Source organism: Apostichopus japonicus, chromosome 8 (genome assembly GCF_037975245.1).
Source record: "Apostichopus japonicus isolate 1M-3 chromosome 8, ASM3797524v1, whole genome shotgun sequence".
Taxonomy (NCBI): Eukaryota; Metazoa; Echinodermata; class Holothuroidea; order Aspidochirotida; family Stichopodidae; genus Apostichopus; species Apostichopus japonicus.
Window position 1 is genome coordinate 3,573,971 of NC_092568.1, and position 22,040 is coordinate 3,596,010.

The 22,040-nt window shown below is 36.1% G+C and overlaps 2 protein-coding genes across 2 annotated transcripts; both read left to right on the plus strand.

Annotated features, from left to right (window-relative positions):
- Positions 1 to 1,983: 1,983 nt before the first annotated feature.
- Positions 1,984 to 20,214, plus strand: LOC139971106 (neo-calmodulin-like). Its single transcript, XM_071977307.1, has 6 exons — positions 1,984 to 2,182; positions 3,365 to 3,395; positions 4,284 to 4,427; positions 4,997 to 5,123; positions 7,620 to 7,735; positions 18,818 to 20,214. Exons 1-6 carry the CDS (start codon positions 2,111 to 2,113, stop codon positions 18,859 to 18,861), a joined length of 534 nt encoding a protein of 177 aa, XP_071833408.1. The 5' UTR covers positions 1,984 to 2,110; the 3' UTR covers positions 18,862 to 20,214.
- Positions 8,685 to 10,207, plus strand: LOC139971101 (G-protein coupled receptor moody-like). Its single transcript, XM_071977300.1, has one exon. The coding sequence runs from the start codon at positions 9,094 to 9,096 to the stop codon at positions 10,105 to 10,107; it is 1,014 nt and encodes a 337-aa protein (XP_071833401.1). The 5' UTR covers positions 8,685 to 9,093; the 3' UTR covers positions 10,108 to 10,207.
- Positions 20,215 to 22,040: the final 1,826 nt, after the last annotated feature.

A 22,040-nucleotide genomic window follows, 5' to 3' on the forward strand; every position in this document is an offset into this window, starting at 1 on the left:
TCCAAAAGTCAGGAACAATAGGGCACACCTCACTATATTACAGATACACAGCAAATATCGCAAATATCTATCACTCTGTATATGAGTTATCCCAGACTCAGAAAGGGCCACAGATGAACACACACACAATCTTGTTTTCTATTATATTAGCTACAACCGATGACAATCCCTTTATTATAACCCTTTGTCTGGACAACCGATGACTATTGTTCTCTATTGTTCGACAACTGGGGACAGGAATTTCTTTTGTCCCATGTCACCAGTTGTGAGGCCAAACCTTGACCACACACACACATACACGCCGACCTGACTGCATAGGTTCCTTTGCTTCCATTGGAGAACCAAACATTAATAATAATTTCTTGGTTCTTATGTAACTTTATTACTACCGAAAGTTAATTAGGCTAGGCCTAGACGTAAGTTGGAGTTTGGGACTACTTGTGCAAACAGCTAGGTCTACCGCAACTTAGACATATGTTTGATGTGCAATTTCACCGTATTCAATTGTCAGTGGTCACTTGTTTTGGCTATAATTTTATGATTTTGAGACGCTTCCGTGGTATCACATTTAAGACTTCGAGTTCGACGGTAAGATACGTGATGTTGAATGCTCACCAGCTGATCACTGTACACATGGATAGTTGTGGCCAATGTATGATGACGTCGAAGTAAAACAGCAGTAAATAATGATCAGAATGTGCCGTAAAGGTTTATTTGAAATGAACGTATTTTAAAAATAGATAGTCGAATGATGAAAAGCACTACATTGCACAATGTTTAAACCATTTAGTTTAGAAGGAAGGAAAGATTTGGGGCCGATTCACTTGTCGCATGTTCTATTGCTGTGGGTGCACATAAGAAATAAATATACATTCCGTGTGAGCCGGAACGGCCTTGTTCGTTGTGAAAGTTTTGATGATAAGGGGGGCATATTTTACGAAATCATATAGTGCATATAGAAGGGACGTTGTGAAAGATGTCAAAGGAATTCAAATATATACAGATACGAAAAATAACAAATGGGGTAACTTTTAAAAATGTGTAAACTATGAAATTATGTGTAGAGAAACATACGTAATGTTTTTTTTAAAAGGTTTCATGAAAAAATTTGACAAAGTTTTCCTTGATTTGAAACCGGAATTGTTGAAAACGATAATTTTGTACCGAATTTGCGTGAAAGTAGTACAATCAAAGTCGAAAATATACAGTTGGAATGTGTTTTAGCAACGATGAAATCCTTATGTTTGAAGTCACCAAAAGTACCAACAAGTTTCAAGAGTATTAGATACTCTCTACGGCGAAAAAACCATCAAAAGGACCACATTCTTAGACTGACTCCTAGAAATATTTTCAAGCGAGCGACATTAAAGTGATATAATTTCGATCCGGTTCTGACCTTATTAAACACTCAATAACTTCAGAATGCAAACTATGTCAAACATATCTTCCTCAAAACTTTGAAAATGCAATTCCTTATTACGCATTAAGCATTTAAGAACTTTTATGTAATAATAATAATAGTGATAATAATAGTGATGATGATAATAATAATAATAATAATAATAATAATAATAATAAAGATATCAGCCTAAACTGAATACAGAGGTACGGTATTAACTTTATTCTTTGTCGTAGGAAACGACGGTAACCTTTAACATCAGTCAGGCTCGCAAACGCAATAATCATATGGTGTTGTCAAAACGGCAAGATCTATATCTGCAAGTTTGCTGTAATGTATCATTTTGTTGAAAACCACGAATATTACAAAAAGATCTTAACATTTTGACAACACGTTCCAACATTTCAATACACATACGTCAATATATGGCAAAGGGATCGTCTGCAATTAGGGTCATACTGGTGCAAATAAAGCAACAACAACGGATATTTTTAGACAAATCCGTTCACGTCACGCTTCGACAGAGATATTGAAAGACAAAACCAGGCCTGAATAGTGCTTGCTTTTTACTGCTGTACCACAGGTGTTATCTCGGTATTGCAGGCAGTATAGCAAGTATAGGTGCACAGTAAATCGGATAGTTAGGTCCATGTATTACAAGGAGAGCATTTTACTTACAAAATGACCAATTTTGATGAGTAAAGCAGGATTATGGCTACGCCAAAGAAATTCCGAAATCGCAATCATTTTTGGAGAAAATTATCTAGCGACGAGATCAGTTCAGTAAGTACATACGTCGTACATAATATACAGATGAAAACATGGTATGTAAGCACACAATAACATGTGACGTCATGTGGTTTTCCTTCAGTTTATCTGTTGCTAGATTTATTTGTCGTGCTACTTAGTGTATCTATACATCGGCTATTCATACTTACTATGAATAAATATGTTATCTTCTATATAAGCTTTGAAATAAATGAAGCCGTAGGTTAAACAGAACTTCTGGAAATGTTATTTTGGACGATTTTAACATACGAGACCTACTGCATATGTATTACAATCGTCCGTTTATTTACTTCATATACAACTTTCAACGACTAAATTTCATACCTTGATAATGAAGTTTACAAAACGATCGAATATTATGATCTTAAAAATGTGCTTGGAATACTTTAAACTTAGAATTGGTTGGTATAAAGATATTTTGCCATTATTTCTATTCAGTGATAGGTCAAACACATAAGCCACCACAATTTGTAAAATTAGCTATTTACGAAATAAAACAACCCTTGGTATAATCTTCCCTCAATCCCTTTCCCTAACTGATCTTGCCAATCAAGTTATTTAAATAACTATATTAATCAACGAGTTAAAGCTATAGCTATCCTTGGAATATTTCCTCAACAAGTGAACACATTATTGATACAAACTTGTTATGGTATTTCTTTTACCCCAGTGCTCAAGCTGAATAAAATAGCTGGAGTAAGCCGGAAAGTGTAGAACCGTTCGATAATATATATGAACATAGCTTACGTGAAAAGAAACACTAAAATATGAATAACTGTATTTATCAACGAGTTAAAGCTATAGCTATCCTTGGAATATTTCCTCAACAAGTGAACACATTATTGATACAAACTTGTTATGGTATTTCTTTACCCCAGTGCTCAATCTGAATACAATAGCTGGAGTAAGCCGGAAAGTGTAGAACCGTTCGATAATATATATGAACATAGCTTACGTGAAAAGACACACTAAAATAGATCAGTGACACCATGAAACGCTGACTCACTATAAGTATCCCACCTTGACCAACATTGACCCACCTTCGCTTCTGTCATCCCCATTTGCCCTCACAACACCCTCCGTCTAGAGGTAGTTTTAGACCGTTGATTACATCACTGACTATTAATGCATAAACATAAACATTAACGTATTTTAACATTAATTTATCGATAACAGGTCGATGAGCTTACACCAGAACAAAGGCATGGTGAGTAAGTCGCATGGTGTTCATTTGTTGCAAGGTGCAATTGAACGCCTGTGTTACACCTTTCATGGTTTCCTGGGTCTAACTAACCAAGAATTGTCCTTTTCCTTTTTGTACGTCATGTACCTAATGGTTATATAATTTGATTTCTTCTGCTCCTGTGTATTAAGACAAACGGAACAATTTGCTGCCATATTTGATAACGTCAACACTGACATGAAAACATTCACAGTTTGTTGAACTTCGTTCACCATCAAATACAATACTTTAGTCATAGACTTGATACATGCGAACTACTCACGTCGAACATTGAACCTAGTTCACAATGTCATTCAGCTTAAGACAATAAATAATCCTACCATAGAAATCTGACGGAAATTTTCACATGATAAATCGAACTTTATCTCACGATTAATGCGGAAAACTAAGAGCAAATCGGAATAATTAAAGTGACTTTAAAACTACAGCTACGAACAGGTAAACCTGCACGCATGATAAGTAAAGAAGTATGAATTCTTAGATCCGGATTCTCGGAGTTTGAAAAAAATATATAGAAACAGTAAGAAATAGTCTACGTATGTGCAAGTCTTTTATATACTCCGAGCATAGCAAAAACAAAGCCACTCATCTCCATCCAATATGTCTTTCTCCATTTTTGGGATATTCTTTGCTTTAGCATGATCTGAATCCGTCAGAATTATAAGTATAAAGAAGTAAACTAAATATGAACTCTTGTAATTGAAAACGTTAGAAATATGTCATATCTTTATTGATTAAGGAAACATGTAATTCCGAGCTGGACAGGGTATTTGGGGGGAGGAGGGGAGGTTTTTTGCGAATCAAGTTCTTCTTTACCATGACGACTATATACCTGTTTGCTTTGATATCCAGAGTTCAAGGAAGCCTTCCTTCTATTTGACCAAGACAAAGATGGCGTCATCAGTGCCAATGAACTAGACAAGGTGATGAAGTTGCTGAAACAAGATACGAGTGAGGAGGAAATCAGAGAAATGTTTGACGAGGCTGACACTGATGGTATAAAAACCATAGACTGCGATAGAAACAAATTCTTTGAGTTTTATTTATCCAATGAACACGATTATAGTGTTGTTGAATATCGGGCATTCTTTCCCAATAGCACGCTGGTAGGATTGGAGCACGAATGCGACTGTGAGGGAGGATTTGTTCATTTTGTAAAAAATTTCTCTGAGTATGTGAGAAACTGACAAATTCTTCACATATATTTATAAATTCTAAAATTTTACAATTACATCCTATAAAACTATTTCATAAACTATTGGAGCACGAATATATACATACATCTAGATTCCAAATGATAACTTTGGAGAACGATGGGTACATTTTGTTGCATTCTGCTAACTACTTTGGTTAACGTTACGTCACATCCTTAAATTAATGGACGTTAAATATGCAGTAACCACAATTGTGTCAATTCCTTCAAATTTCTTTCCATAGTACCGTATGTGTCTCCGATGTCTCTAATAATCACTTTAATGACAGCTCTATAGTTTTTGACAGTTCTTGATTGCGACCGGTACGTGTCATAGCTTGAAAACAGTATCTCACACATTTTGTTTCAAAAGGAAATGGAGCTATCGATTTCAAAGAGTTTCTCACGATGATGGCGAACAAGATGTCCAAACATAGTATTGACGATGGGATGAAACAAGCCTTCAAAGTCTTTGAGACTGATATTAAAGGCCACGTAAGGTAAGAGCTGGAGTTTATTTGACTTTTGCTAACACCGAAAAACAAAAACAAATGATGAAATTGTTTTGAGGATATTGCCTGACACTTAAACAAAATAATGCATATATAATTTGTACAATTATTTACATCACTTTTTCATTTTCATCATTTGCGGTCCTATCTGCGTGTCATATATATAATTTGTACAATTATTTACATCACTTTTTCATTTTCATCATTTGCGGTCCTATCTGCGTGTCATATATATAATTTGTACAATTATTTACATCACTTTTTCATTTTCATCATTTGCGGTCCTATCTGCGTGTCACCTATTTACACGTCTTCGAGTTACTTCAGAAGATCATTTGTTTCACTAATTCTAATATCCGAAATCTTCACATTTGCATGTATTACCCACAGTGCCGACGACTCAATACATATAGGCTAAGGGAAGAAATGTTGTTAATTTCGGTGACAATATTCAAAGTGTAACGGCATATTGCTCTACATACGTAATTCGACAGCACTTATAGGTACAAGATTCATGAAGCGATATTGTTTATCTCATTTTATCTTTATTTTTGCTTGGCAACCATCTTAACTTTCAAAATTAAAATCCTGTTAACAAAAAAACATCAAATGCGTTCCATAAATTTAATATTAAATGAAATACAAACGTTATTAAATTAATCATTCAAGTCCAATAAATGATACTATGGTAGCCTGTACCTTTCCGAAATAATTACCTTGATATTTTCCTTAAAACTATATTCGTTAATGTTAAAATAATCTTTAAAATACTTACGCAAACTAAACACATATGGAATGGCTTTAAATTGCTTGCATTTAAATATATGTTCCTTTACTAAAATTATTCAACGTTAGCTACCTGGTCACACCCCCACAAAAAAAAAAAAAAAGGTTTATTTTAATGTTTGCGCAGATACACAAACGCTGTGAATATAATTACAAAGTACAAATATAAACTTGCAATAAAATGAAAATGTGTTAGATTTTCTCGATGTCATTGTGGCAAAATGTACAGTTCACTGTAAGGCGTTTATAAAACAAATATAGGATAAATTATATGGAGAATAATATACTGAAACCATTTAATTTGAACGTTGGTAGAACAACGGAAATGAATGGAGTATAATATCTAGCCCACGATGATTGCGATATATCCAGGGATTTTCCAGAGATTTTCTTTTGAACTCGGATTGCTATAAGAGTTTACTGTAAACAGATTTACACGTTAAATAATTACGGTGTAACATCATACTGCTTAACCTATATACCGGGGTTTGGAATGCTATGGTGTAGATTATTAAAAAAGTTACTCCATGCCGTCGTAATATAGTGAATAAGCCAATGGTATTCAAGAAAATGATTACTAATGCCCAAAATACTAACCATATGGTATTAGACGTAGAAAGTACCCTTTTCTTATCAATTAGCTCGTTTACAAAGTAGATGCCCTTTCTAAACCGATGAGAGTAAGAACGGGTTGATTGATTACTAAAATTATTATTCCACGACTGACTCAGAGTTAATGTGTCATTTTTCCTTTTCCCCCAGTGAAATCCCCTGTTTACAAAAATATTGGGCTGAGGCTAACACATCTTTCCAAAATTCATTCTACTCAAGTTAATTTGCATTCCTGTTAACATCATTCCCATACTTAAATATTCAATGTATCTTGATAAATAACAAGAAACATGTCCCTGACAACCGCTTTTTAACATACGTGCAAAACATGCAACAATAAGTGCAACGAACACAGTGTATGGATACGTCAACCATTCTTAATACCACCTTCAGAGTAATCTTGAATAATATAGATTCGACTTTACACGATCTGGTTTCTGTAAACACAAATAATTAAAACAAAATATATACCTTTAAGTGCAACGCAATGTATGGCTATGTCAATCATTTTTAATACCACCTTCCAGAATACTCTTGAATAATATAGTTTCGACTCAAACGATCTGTTTTTTTTTACCGTCATACTTCAGTATCGATGTCAATGTTGAAGGTAATGCCAAGGATGTAAAATCCTCTCCAAAAACCCAATAAATATCGTTCAAAAACATTTGAAAACCAGTCAATGTTCCTGCTCCCACTAACATGGACTTACTAATATTCATTTTTAAACCTGAAAATTCCACGAAAAAGTGATTGAGTAAATTGCGAAAACATCGTTCGTTCGCTTCGACAAAGAACCTGGTGTCATCAGCATAAGGAGTCATTTTATATTCTTTTCCACCGATATCAATACCTCGAATGGAATCATCATTGCTTATTAAAACATTCAATAGCTGAGTACATAATTTAAAAATATATGGGGATAGTGGGTCTCCTTGCCGGCATCCTCTTTCAACAGGAAATTATTGTGATGGAAACCATTGATGAGGACAAAAGAGGAAGCACAGTTATAAAATGTTTCAAAACACTTGAAGATATGTGTTTTTCATTCGTTTTTAAAGTATGTTTTCATGTCTATATTTCTAGTGCTGACGACATTCGTCACGTCATGAAGACGTATGGTGATACTCTACCCACCGAGGATGTTGAAGAAATGCTGAGAGTTGCTGGGGTAGATAACGATGGAAATATTGATTACATGGGTAATTAATTGATTTTTCTCAATACAAATTAAAATGACTAAAAGGAATATATAGTAGCTAACGTCATATAAATTGTTTGTAAGTCAACTTGGAGATTGCAATCGGCATCGAAGGTCTACCATCAAGTTGTGAAATCTCTCAAAATAAGGATGAACGAATATCTATATAGTTAACCCAAGTATACACTATCCGGTATATAGCTCCCGAATGTTTTCTTTACTTGAGTGTATTAATATTGCCCTTAAAAGTACAAGTACTGTGAATTATTAAAAAGAATGACTAAATGTGCCTTATAGTTGCGAGTAAGAACCACGCTACATTTGTACATGGTAAAATACTGAATGACATAAGATGAAGAACGAAAGATTTAGACTATTAAAAAGTGTCTAATTCCACCCCTTTTTCTATTGAAGTTACGTCATGAAACTAGAATATATTATTCTTTGTCAAATTTCTCATGGAGCCCGTGTTCATTTACCACAGTTTCTTTCAAGTTCTTTCAAGTCAACAGATCAAACAACATCTTTATATAAAATCGCAATCAGCTTGCAGTCTGAAACTAAAGACAATCCAAGATTAACTTCCATTAGATCTCGTGATAACTAACAACCGTCCACACCACATTATTGCTTTTTCATGGCCAACGTTTAAAAAAAACTATACGAATATCAGGAAGTGATTCATGTAACTGATTTATATTTCACAATGCAAACGATACACTGCGTGGTATTGAACTAACGAACTTGGAAGTTCGTACATGCGCCATATAACCGCAATATAATGACGGATTTGATTTCCAAGTATTATATAGCAAATGAACTCAGAGGTCAGGTTTATAACACACAGAATATGGGACAAGTACCGGCTATTTCGAGTACATCATCATTGAGTATTGCCTCCGAAGTTAACAGCCTTCCCAGTTCACTGTGTCAAATAGCACCAGTTACATGCCATACGTAAATTACGACTTTAGACATTGCCTACATGTGTTAAATATCCGCAATATAATGACAATTTGATCTCCAAGTATTATATACCCAGCTAATATACTCAGGTTTATAACACACTGCATAGAGGAACCGAATGTGGGACAGACCCGACTCGGTTGGGGGCCAAACCGGATATTTGGAATACATCATCGTTGAGTATTGCGTGAGAAGTTAACAGCCTTCTCAGTTCACTGTGGCATATAGTACCAGTTGCATATCATACGTAAGGAATAACTACAACCGTTCAACCAATCTATACCGTAAAATTGCTCGTTACAAGTAACAAAACTGCCGTTTTCGTTGAGGAGTACAAAATCCAAAGAAGAAACAAAACCTTAAAAACGTTAAGGAGTCTTAAATGTAAACAAGATGGATACGAAGGGAGTTGAAGTTACGATTTTACCCACCGATTCGCCTGGTTACGTTTTTGAAGATCCGACACAAAGAACACTTTTGTCCGTTATAGTGATACTTGTGGCGGCTGTTGGCATTCCTGGGAATATATTGGTTATGATTGCTGTGACTTTTTCGAAAAGATTGCAAACCAAGACCAATTCATTTGTCGTGAATTTGGCGTGTTCTGATCTTGCTACGTGTCTCGTCCTTCCGTTCCAAGTTGTCGCTTTGTTGAACGATAGTTGGCCGTTGCCAGACCCGTTGTGCACCTTTGTTGCTATTGTTGTATGGGTTGGTCTTGGTAGCAGCATAGTCAATCTCGCCTTAATCGCCTTTAACCGTATCACGTTAATAACTAAATCTCGTACTCACTACGACCAACTATATTCAAAGAGAAATCTTGTCCTCATGTTAGCTTCAGCATGGATCATTCCGATCGTCCTGGTTACGGTCCCACCCTTGTGTGGCCTTGGAGGAATCGGCTACTCGGAGAGATATAAGATATGTTCAGCTGACTCAACCCATCCTTTATCGGATGTTTACGCATTCATCAGCAGTGTTCTCGTTGAAGTTCCTTGTTTGATCATTATCATTACATGTTACGTCAAAATTTATCGATTCATTCGAGCTAAAAATCGCGAGCTGTTTTCCAACAACGCATGTAGAGGGGAAAACAAGGGCAACGCCCAATCAGCGGCCTTCAAAAGACAAGTGAAAGTGACAAAGAACTTGTTTTTGGTGGTATGTTCGTATATCATCTGTATAATGCCCTTTGCTATCGCCTGTTTGATACCACCCAGCTACCCTTCCATTCCTTGGGTGTCGATATTTCTTATCGCTAACTGTTGTGTGAATCCAATCATTTATGGGCTAAAACATCCTCAGTTTAGAGATGTATTTCGAAATATCCTATCGTGCAAGTTTAGACTTATTCCAGAGCCATCGAAGCTATTGCAGAGTCTCACCACCAGCTCTACTGGCGCATAACAAGCTCATTGGGTACCGTATTTCAGAATACGTGACAATTCTTCAATTAATCCACACAGAAGAACTGATTTAGTCGGAATATCATGTTCCTTTGAGAAAAGGAAAATGATAAAATGATTGAATAACGCTTTAACCATATAGTACGTTAACTGTTTTCCTAATGATTCACTTGTCCATTCCAAACCGTATAATGTTTTTATACCTAGACTACTCTTTTTTAGCGTTGATTCAAATATTTGGTCGCATTTGTTTACTATACTTTAGCTTTCAAATATAGTTTGGATTATTCACTAATATTCACAATATAAATTAAGATTAAATTAGTTTAATAAATGAATATAACCCAATATATATATATATATATATATATATATATAACTTAGCCAGCAAATTGATTCCAAAACCAGAAAACTGCAAAAAGAACTCCCCAAGAACGAGTTCGAAAGAAAGCTTGACTCCATCTCCAAAATTTGCTTGAACCTCTCACATACCCTAGCTTCAAGACAATGTCACAAATTGAAGAGGGATAATGTCACGCAAAGAGTTAAGTCTTCTGGTGAAACCCAACTTGAAACCTCAAAAAGAACCAGGTCTCGCAGATTCCGTCGGAAAGAGATACAGACCGCATGCAACACCACCAAAAGTGCAGTTGTTACCATTGATTGCCAATTCTCGGCAGGAGAAACAAACCTACTCTCCAAAGGTCTAAATTTTTGCCCTAAACCACGGCAAGTAAACGCTCAGAAACTTTCTCTTGACCTAAATCTGTTCTATCGACGCTTACGTCTCCGTGATTTTTTTGCCGACGAAAATGGCAATAACACCACGCAAGAAACCAACGACTTGCATTCCAATTTTAAGCCAAAAAGCTCGTGGAATCCACCCAAGGCCCATTGTGCGCCTCTTGAATCATTTATTTCGGCCATTGAAGATGATGTCAAAACACACACCTCCGCCCCAGACTTCCGCGACAATCTCAACAAAACTGAGAGACAGGCCATTCATGAACTGCGGAAGCGCGATGACATTGTCATCAAGCCAGCCGACAAGGGTTCTGCAATTGTCGCTATGGGCAAACAATTCTACAGAGAGGAAGCCAACAGACTACTCAGCAACCCTCAACACTACAAACTCCTGGATTCTGATCCAACTCAAGAAATCACACAAAACGTGAAAAGAGTCATCCAAAAGATAGTCTCTAACGGTTCCATTGACCGCAAGTTAGGCCAAAACCTCCTGGAAAATGACCCAAAACCTGGTCGCTTTTATTTTCTGCCTAAAATTCACAAAGAAGGCAATCCCGGGAGGCCCATAATATCGGGTAATGGCACAGCGACTGAAAAAATTTCCAAATTCGTGGATCTCCTCATCCAACCTCTCGTTTCGGCCCTACCGTCCTATGTGCAGGACACTACGGATTTCATCCGGAAAATTGGGGAAATAAAAAATCTTCCCTTATCTTCTCTGTTAGTTACCTTGGATGTGTCTTCGTTATACACAAATATCCCTAACGAAGAGGGCATTTCGGCCTGCACAAAAGCATTCAAACCGATACGTGGCAAAACCCCCACGAAGAAAGAATTGGCCGAATTAATGCAACTTATCTTGACCAACAATAATCTGGTATTTGGCAACAAACACTACCTCCAAATTCATGGCACCGCAATGGGTACCAAAATGGCACCGTCTTTTGCCAACATCTTTATGGGAAACCTCGAGAAAGAATTTTTATCTCGACAAAACTTGAAACCACACACGTGGTTACGTTACATTGACGATATCTTTATGATATGGACCCATGGTGAGGCTAATCTAAAACTCTTCATTGATGACATAAACTCGTTTCATCACACTATCAAATTCACTGCTGATTTTTCTGGACATGGCGTTCACTTTCTGGACACCACCGTGACCCTACAAAATGGTTCACTCAAAACAGACTTGTTCAATAAACCTACGAACAAGCACAACTACCTCTTACCAAGCAGTTGCCATCCACGTCACTGTACCAGAAATATTCCGTACAGTCAAGCGTTGCGCATTCGACGCATTTGCTCCTCTGAAGTCGATTTTGATTCACGCACTAAAGAACTGTCACAACACCTCCTAAACAGACAGTATTTTCGGGGTACTATTGAAAATGCCATCAAAAAGGCTAAAAGCAAACCCCGTACCGAAACATTGACGTACAAAACTCGTCCAACCAGTTCCAAAAGGGTACCATTGGTTACTGAATTCCACCCTGGTCTCCCACCACTGGCTAATATCATTCAGAAGAATTTTCACCTACTTCAAGGCACCGAACGCCTGAAATCAGTATTCCCAGAATTACCTGTCATCGCTTTTAAAAGACCCAGCAACCTACGGGATATCTTAGTTCGGGCATCCTTTCGGGATGACACCCCATTAGGGGAAAGCAAAACAGAAACTACAGGATCATCGCCCTGTACACAAAATTGCAAAACGTGCTTACTTGTCGATTCGACCGGGGCCTTTCAGAGCAACCAAACCAAACGCACGTTCCAAATTCGGCACAAAATTAACTGCCTATCCAAAAATGTCATTTACCTCATCTACTGCAATATTTGTAACTTACAATACATTGGAGAGTCAAAAAACACTCTTAGAATGAGAATGACACAACATAGATCGGCGATCAAAACAAAAAAGATCTACCAACCTGTTGCAAATCACTTCAATCTCCAAAATCATTCAATTGAGAATTTGCGTGTTATTGCCATTGACCAGAACGATTCTTGGACAGATAAATCTAGGAAAGCGAAAGAAAATTTCTGGGAACTAAACCTAAAGACCACGGCACCATTCGGTTTAAACATCAGAAACGATTTGCCGTCCCAGATAAACCAAAACAATTCCTTTACAATTACGACGGAATCGGATTAAAATAATCCGACGCGGATTAAAATAATCCGAATTTCTAAAACTTCTGCTCTATTCAGCAGAAATCAGTAAGTCGCTTTGCCTTTACAACCATGCCGACATCTTCTCTATAAAACAGTTTCAATTCCTGCTACTCCTTGTCACTTTCGGTGATCATGCACTGAAGAAGAGCTAGTTTTGCTCGAAAGCTCTGCAAAAACCAAACATTGGCTGTTTTACTTCCAATCATTTACCTAATTCAATTATTGTATCTCACTCGAGATCCAGCCTTTCTCTAAATGCAGCATAGTTGTTTAACAGTTTTTCCGTTATTCCTATATATATATATATATATATATATATATATATATATATATATATATATATATATATATATATCACTATATCCTACCTTTGGTCGACATCTGTTAAAAGTTAACATTTTGGTGGACAAATTATGTATATAGATATATATCTGTGAAAACACGTGTTATTGAGTGAATGAATGCCGAGGAACACTTCTACGGAACCCCTTTGCCATTATTTCATCTGTCTTTTTTACTACATAGTCGGTTAGAGATATACACTTTTTGGGCCTTTTTATATAATTGTGTATGAGAGGGGGTCATTGTATATGTCTACATTGAGTCATTTCTAAGGGACAGTATAAGTCTACTTCAAACCCTCATTTTGAGTGGGCAAAGTTATATCTTCATAAAACTAATGGAATAGTTGTGGTTGTAAAGAGATTTGACTAATTCTAACCAAGATCTGGACATTAAGGTTAATCATCGATCCTTTGATTGAATACCTTCTGTTGGACTACTACCACCCGAAATTAAATCACCTCACCACAAATTATGTGCTGAAAGTGCATTTAATAGTTAAAATCTAACATGAATGTGTTAGAAAGACAGCATCGACATTCGTCAAATGGAATGTTGCAAATTTATAAATGGAAAATAAATATAGTAATTAGTAACTAATATCAATTTATGCTGTATTTTAAAAGGACCCCACACTTGTCCAGGAGTGTTGGAGGAAGGTGTGGTGAACTTGGCCCTTCCTCGAATTTCAAGGGATGAGGCCACTATGTTGGACCCATTTTATTTTTTAAAGGGACAGTAGAAAGTCTGAGACGCAAGTCGTTAGGGGACAGAATTTCACCCGTGAGGTCTAGAGCAGCGACCTTTGTAACCCCTCCTCAGCCCTCCGTGAAAATGTACAAATGGGTTTTTAGCAGACTGTTAGCCAATAAAATCATCTAAAATTACGTTTTAGCCTGCTAAGGCAGACATTTTTCGAAAATAAGCATGTAGTGATTCCTATGTACTCAGTTCCGCAAAAAAGAATCTTTCACTAGTGAGTGGTTTAGCATTAGTAAACAATAGTCTTCATACGTTGCTTGACAACCACAATTACATTGATGATGTTTGATAAATTTTAGTGAAAGAAAAGTGTTTTGGTATTTTCTTTTCAAATATTTCTAAAGTTACAAACTTCAGCCTGTGAAGAGAGACCTGTTCAGTCGTAATTGCGATGGTGATGGTTTGGTCCTAACTGAGATTACAGGGAAATTGCACATATTGTACCCTAGACCTGATAATGGATAATGGACTTCACTGCGATCATTCCAAGGCAATCTAGACGAAGGATAGACTTTGAATGCAATGAGCATGGTTGATGATATTGATTGCAGAAATATAGAGCGATATTCCGTATGTCAATTTCCTCCTAAGTCGTAAATGGAGAGTGGATTTTTTCGAGGATTGCTTTGCATAATTTTGGGCTCATGAAACGATACAATGTTATAAATACCATACACAAACACAATACAAGAAACCAAACATTCAAGTAGGTCCTGTCTTTTCCAAACAAAATTACATTACTTCCTCTAAAAAACATTGCAAACAAAATTATATTACATCCTCTAAGAAACAAGCAAGCATACCATGCAAAAGTAAAACAAGGAAGGCAGACATACCATACAAACAACTTGTCTCACTTTTTGAAACAACAAAACAACAATCATGATAACAAATTCAAGGCAGTTGAAGTTGGAAATACCTACAGAATACCTCCACTATTTCTGGGGTCAAAAACTTTAGATGTGAATACATCTTGATCTTAGTGATCTTGAACCGAGGGAGAAATATATTTCTTAGTTAAGTTGACTAGCCTAGCTACTTCAGCACAGTGTACAACAAAATATGTCAGTTAAGAGCTCTCCGATGGTGAGGAATGGCAACAAGTAGCTATTATTATTTCTACTATTTCCAGTTTTTTACTTATGACATGCACACAGCCCCCCCCCCCCCCCCGACAAGTAACTTGTTTTTTTTCCACAAAAGTGTAAAACTTGTGCACCAAGTAGCTCCATGTGGGTTTTCATGTTTCAAAAATCTCCAGGCCCTGACGGGGAATGTACCATCCTCAAAACCCCCTTACATGCTGCGTTAACACGCGTAGGTACACATTCAAACATTCCCAAAAGAAATCATGCGTATGCCCATAGAGAAGATTGTTCCAATCTCATTATAGTATGCATTCAATCTTGATAAGGAAGATTAAAAGTCTCTTTGAGGAACTATGCCATCAGGATGTCGGTACAAGAGATCTAAGAAAATTGGCAGTCGACCATATTGGGGGCAATGCAGGATATATCGTATGCAACACAAGGTTTTGATTTATGAAGCAGTCTATTTATTCTGGCTGGAGTTCCTTCTAGAGTGCTGTTTTAGCTCACCCTGTGATGTCGGAGTATAAGATCACACTGATAAAATGGAAATATGTCCCTTACTGCCAAGTAGCCTTGCACTCACATCAGAATATGATAAGGAAGATTAAAAGTCTCTTTGAGGAACTACGTCATCAGGTTGTCAGTACAAGAAATCTAAGATAATAGGCAGTAGACCATATTTGGGGCAATGCAGAATATGTCGTATACAACACAAGGTTCTACTGCCAAGTAACTTTGCACTCACGTGTTGCCTACAGTAACTGACATTAAGACCCAGCATGAACTGTCATTTTACAGAGACCAGAAATGAATATATTTATATTATGAAAATCCTTCTTGAAGGTGAGTTAGAAATTTGACAACACAATCTGGGGATGTATATGATCACTTTGCATTAAAATGTGCATTGTAAGTTATATATTACAGCTTGTCTTTTATATGGTTGTGGAGATAACCCCCAGTAGAATTTATACTTCTCTCATGTCAAGAGTATGGACTACATTTACATATCTGTGTTGCATTAAGTTTTTATCAGTGTTCGTGTCATTTGTTTCACTATCGTATGATACGACTAGTCTTAAACTACAACTATTGACAGCTTTGAAATGAAGATATACCTATCAAACTTTTCCGTAAAACACTTAAAAAATGAAGTCCTCTTAATGGCCCAATTTGAAATCACTAACTTATACGTCATTCAACTTCAACACGTGGTTAATGGTTGAAGACCAAATGCTAAAAAGACGGGAGTTAGACACAAAATAAATGGCGCTCTCCGGAGCAAGGAAAAGTATTTCCATAGTGTGATAGGTACCTATGAGTGGTCGCAAAATATTGCTCAAACAATACGTGGACACCAAATTGTCGACGTAATGTAGAAGTCCACGCAATGGCTCATTTACCATGAAATGTCGACCAAAGTATACATTTAGCTATATATATATATACATACATACATATATATATATATACATATATATATATACACGCATATATGCACTGCATATACAACTCATAATATGAGAATCCGTTAAATGTATCTTGAAGCTCAATAAACTATACGTACAGATAAGTTGGCTCGGCAAGGCCTTCCAGTTGTTGGCAATCTGGTCAACCGGATATGCATAATAGAGGAAAGACGGTGTCCGGTTTCCTTCCTACAAAAACCAAACTGATGAAACTAATATGCTGACCACGTATATATATTTGATTTATGCAGCAACATGGATGTTGTTTCAAAGTATACTGAAATTTCAGTTGTTAAGGGTACTCTTCTTGCGATAAATATTGAAAAACAAAAGGTTGTTCATTCTTCTAAAAATGGCAAAAAGATGGTTTTAAGTATGAAAATAATGACTGTGTCTGCTTTGCTACTTTATCTGATTTACCAATTTGATTTCATCCTAAATGAGTGTTTGATATTGTTGATGTTAGTGAGAACGATATTCATATAATTACAGTATACAAATAATAAATGGTTATGAGTGCAATAGTGCAAATATTTCATGAGTTGAAAGATGGAATGTTCCATTCAACGAGGCGCAGCCGAGTTGAATGGAACAAATTACATCTTTCAACGAATGAAATATTTGCACTACTGCACGAATGGAAACCATTCATTATTTGTTTTATACAACACCTTCAAATTTGGATATAATTGGATGTAAAATGCACTCATGCAACAGATTGTTTTGAACAGACAGGTTTCTCTGCTCTCTTACCACTGAAAAAAAGTGCTATCAAAAAAGTATAACACATGGTTCTATTTCATAGAGTGCAATAGAGCGGATTTTGCATGCAATCGACGAGCAATTGACCAATCTAATGGCCGGGAATATAATTAGGTGTTGTATAATATATGATAATATTGTTCCGTTACGTCTCGATTCTCCAAAAGGAATATAATGTGGAATACGGGGATGTAGCACGAGGCAAACTCAGACAAAAATGGAGCGAGAAATTAGTATATTTAGGACAGAACCAAGATGTATTCACCTATAGACACATATACAACTTTACAACCTTTCTGAGGCTTAAGACCAAAGACAACAAAATGTAACAAGCCAAGTCCCTCTAACTCTAAGACGAATTATCTCTAACTGAATCCCATTACTGATCTTATTGGGATTTACCTAAGCTTATATTTACATTAATGATTGACTTTACTTGTTATCGTTTCCGGAAGATGGATTAGGCTATCCGGAAACAACTCACAATCTTGGAAAGTCACAGATTTAACTTCCGAAACGAGAGTCGCTTCCTTATATGGCCATTGTTGGCTTTCGGAGACTCTCTCGGAAACGACACTCGGAGATGCATGTTTTACCCGTAACAAATCACAATATTTAGTCGAACGTTTAACGTACAATATGATTTTCATTGCTGACTGTTTTTGAAAGTGAATGTATTTACTCAATGTGTTATCCTCACGTCAACATTTAAATAAATTGTCTGTTATGAAAAACTAGATTAATTTAATTTGGACAAGAGAGTCTTTTATTATGAACAACAGAATATATATTTCAAATTGTAATGAGTAGGAAAATCCAAACCATTTTAAATATTCGAACCCGGGCCTCCTGCTATATGCGGACACCCTAACCAACTAGGCCAAGGACGCTGATTGTATGTCCAGAGGTTTGAAACCAGTAAGGAATGTCGTCATTCCACTGTAGACTTTTGCCACTTGTATCGACCAATGCTAGTTCTGTTTTGGTGACATATTTGAATGAATGAGTTGAAGATCCGGAACAGTGGAAAAACTTCGTTCGTAAAACACAGTGCTTTAAGCAGTTACTTGAAAACGAACAAGGAAGTTGATTTGAAGTCAAAGTACAAAACATGTTTACAAAAACCACAACCAGACTAAACGGCGTTTCGTATGATTATAACAATTTGAACTTTGGGAATTTGATATGAAATTACCAAACATGGATAATTATTACCCCCGAGGTGAACCGCTTGCACGCGACACCGCTTCATACGACATATGTAAGAAATAGTTCATCTATTCAGAAACCACATTCATACATTCAATTGACAATTTTGATTGTGAATCATTGTGTTTTCTCCTTTTCTCTGTTTTTACAGATTATGTAAGAAAAGTCTCCTCAACTGTGCAAGAAATTGACTGAATTTTTAAGTGGTGGATTCACACCAAATCAAAAGCAAAATGTTCTTTTTATAACAGTTTCTTTCCTTTAGTTTGCGGAGCGGAAATATATAACAGAAAATCACAGTTGACGTCATTTCCACGTTATGATTACACCATTTGCCTTCGACTTCATTTTCATTGCTTATAATCATTTGGCTACATCTGTTAAAACATCTTTCTGTATTATGACCAAGTTTACTCTAAATTACTCAAAATAAGATAACAATTGATCACAAACATATGCTTTGTGACATGTTTAGATCAATTGCAGGTAAATACGCAGGTATTAGAAATAATGCATATTGAAAAGTTCACCGCCCAGAGACTTTTCATAGTAAGAAGATTGACATCCTTGAAGATTTTCCGGCCTGAACAAGCTAAAGACTAACACTGAGATGACCTTTTACGATCGAATATATTCATCAATACAGTATCAAATTTACATCAAAAACGTTTCTTAAAGAGTGCACTAATATTATCATGATATGAAAGAGATGTTTGTACCAGAAATAAGGATATGAAAACAAGTCCATTGGTATGTATAACTTTCGTGCCTTTTTCCCCTTTCGTGAGCAACTTTATAAGAGGGCATATCTTTCAGCTTTTGAAAAAAAAAACTTTTCTCTTCTTAGGCAATGATATATATATAACAATTGCAGTCTCTGAAAAATGTGATAACTGATGAATAAAAAGAAGGATTATTTAATTCAATTATCCACACTAGAATACTGACGAATACAAAACAAATTGGGTATTCTCGCTATAAACCTTTTGGAGAGCAGAAAGAAATGGTACAGTTGAACCATCATTGTAGCATCCATTAATTAAAATTGCCACATTTCCATCGAATCCTTAGACTATACAAATCTATTTAATCTTCCAATTATGATCACAAATGGAAATTGTACTTTATAACTTGAATACGTCGGTACCTTGCATAACATCAATTTCAGTTCCAAAAGAAGAGTCATAACTTTGGATTACAAGACTAAGTGACACGCATACAAACGAAGTAAGCCATAAACCATCGTTGGTTAAGAAAGAAATAGTTGGATTATTTGTAACAGATAAGTCACATATGTTGTTGTATTAATTCCTAAATCCAGAGCATTTGTGAGTGATCCCATTCCCTATTGTATAATTTCTACAATCACCCCCATCAGGGCGTGGGAACCAGTGGTCTGAAAATGACCATGGTCGAGTGGATGTGCGAGGCTTCCGCGATGTCACAAGAAAGTGACTTCAAATATATAATATATACACGAATCCTGAACCAATTCTAAGTCATTTTACGTTAAATCTTTTGAACTCAGCATACATATCTTAAAATACTGTAAATATTTATTCTGAAGTAAAAGATATGTGAATAACTTATAATTTTCCGTCGAACATCAGTGAACATCGGTGAATGACGGAAGACGAAACGGCAGATGAAATAGCCACCCTGGTGCTATTTCCATGACTCTTAATCTCTCTCAGCTGTGGGCGAGAGAACATATCATGAGTTTTTACCTTTAGCATAATTATTCCTTGTGTTTATTTCAGGCCTTTTGAAATAGTCTATAATTTTGTTTACAACATTAATATAATTGTACAGCTAAGTTCTTCTTTTTATACCCAGGCGTTCATTGATCGCATAGCACATACATATCAAGATGTGTGGGTATTTAGTTGTCATATATGGTACACAATTGTGGTACATTTGATTTTTATCAAATGTAAAGTTATCTTTGGATAAAATATCGAATTACGGTGTTTGCTAATAAGTTCATCGTAAATGGTGGATCGTGTCATTAAAAGGATGTTGCCAATTTTACTCCTGGTATCACCCGTTATCTCAGAAACGTTGATCTAATCGACCAAAAGTCTTCACTGGGAAATCATTTTGATCGCCAAGCTAGTATGTTAAAAATACACTGCCTAAGCTTAAAGAGTGTGAAGACTTGCGTACAAAGAAACGTCTCATGCCTAATTTCGAATGAGGTGTAACAGAAGTGTTAGACACCACCATCGATCCAAGAAAATCCGCACACAGCTTGCTACCGTCGGTAATTAGACACTAGTGTATAGTCAATACATACAGCTACGGTCAATACCCACAACACAGTGTACATAGCAGCGCTGGACATCTCAGGCCTAAATAAAAGACAACAAGGTATCACGTTTCATTACTGTCTGCATTTTATAGCGACAAGAAGAAAACTTCACTTGCAAGGAACGGAAAGTTAACTTTTTCAAAGTGCGGCACGTGGTTTGGGGCGAGTCTTCAATGCCTTTAAATAAGTCGTTTCGAGGCACACAGACTGTTATCTTCGGAACAACATTACTATATTTGCGCATTTGGAATGATTTTCCTATTGGCATAGCATAATGGTTCTCGCTGAAAAGATATCCCAGAGCTGTTAAAACAATTGCGGAGGATTATCCAATGTTCACTGGATGACAAGGAGTAGCAGGAGTAACAGGTCACTTTCGGTGATAATGCACTGAAGTGCTAGTTTTGCTCGAAAGCTCTGCAAAAACCAAATATTGCCTGTTTTTCTTCCAACCACTTTCCTAATTTAATTATTGTTTCTCACCCGAGATCTATATGTATGTATGTATGTATGTATATATATATATATATATATATATATGGTCAATTCCATGGTGACTCGCGTGACATTTTTACTAAAATTCCTCTCTATTTGATATTATTAAACAAATAAAGAAATTACCTGGGAGAAAAGCATTCATGTAGCAGTGAAGGTACGCCTTAATGCTTACAACAGTAGAGAAAAAATATTTATACCTCAAGTATTGGGGGTGAAATTGGCGAAAAACTAAATGTGACTCGCGTGACAGATACTATTAGCAAAAATCAGAATGCACACACAAATGTTCGATTTCTTATGTCTTATTAAAATTTTTCCAATCACTTTTTATAATCATACCGAAGTTGAAAAACACCTCTACCTCAATTGCTATGCAATTTTGAAAAAAATGTTGTAACGCATGAATGTAACAATGAAGATGTATTGTGACTCGCGTGACAAGAAAACGTGACTCGCGTGACAAGTTCACTTTTCGGATAGTTCTAGACCAAATGCAGTAGTGAATCGAAGGTATAGATCTTGCATAGTGAAATATAACATTCATTGGTCTAGAAAGTGTCCAAAA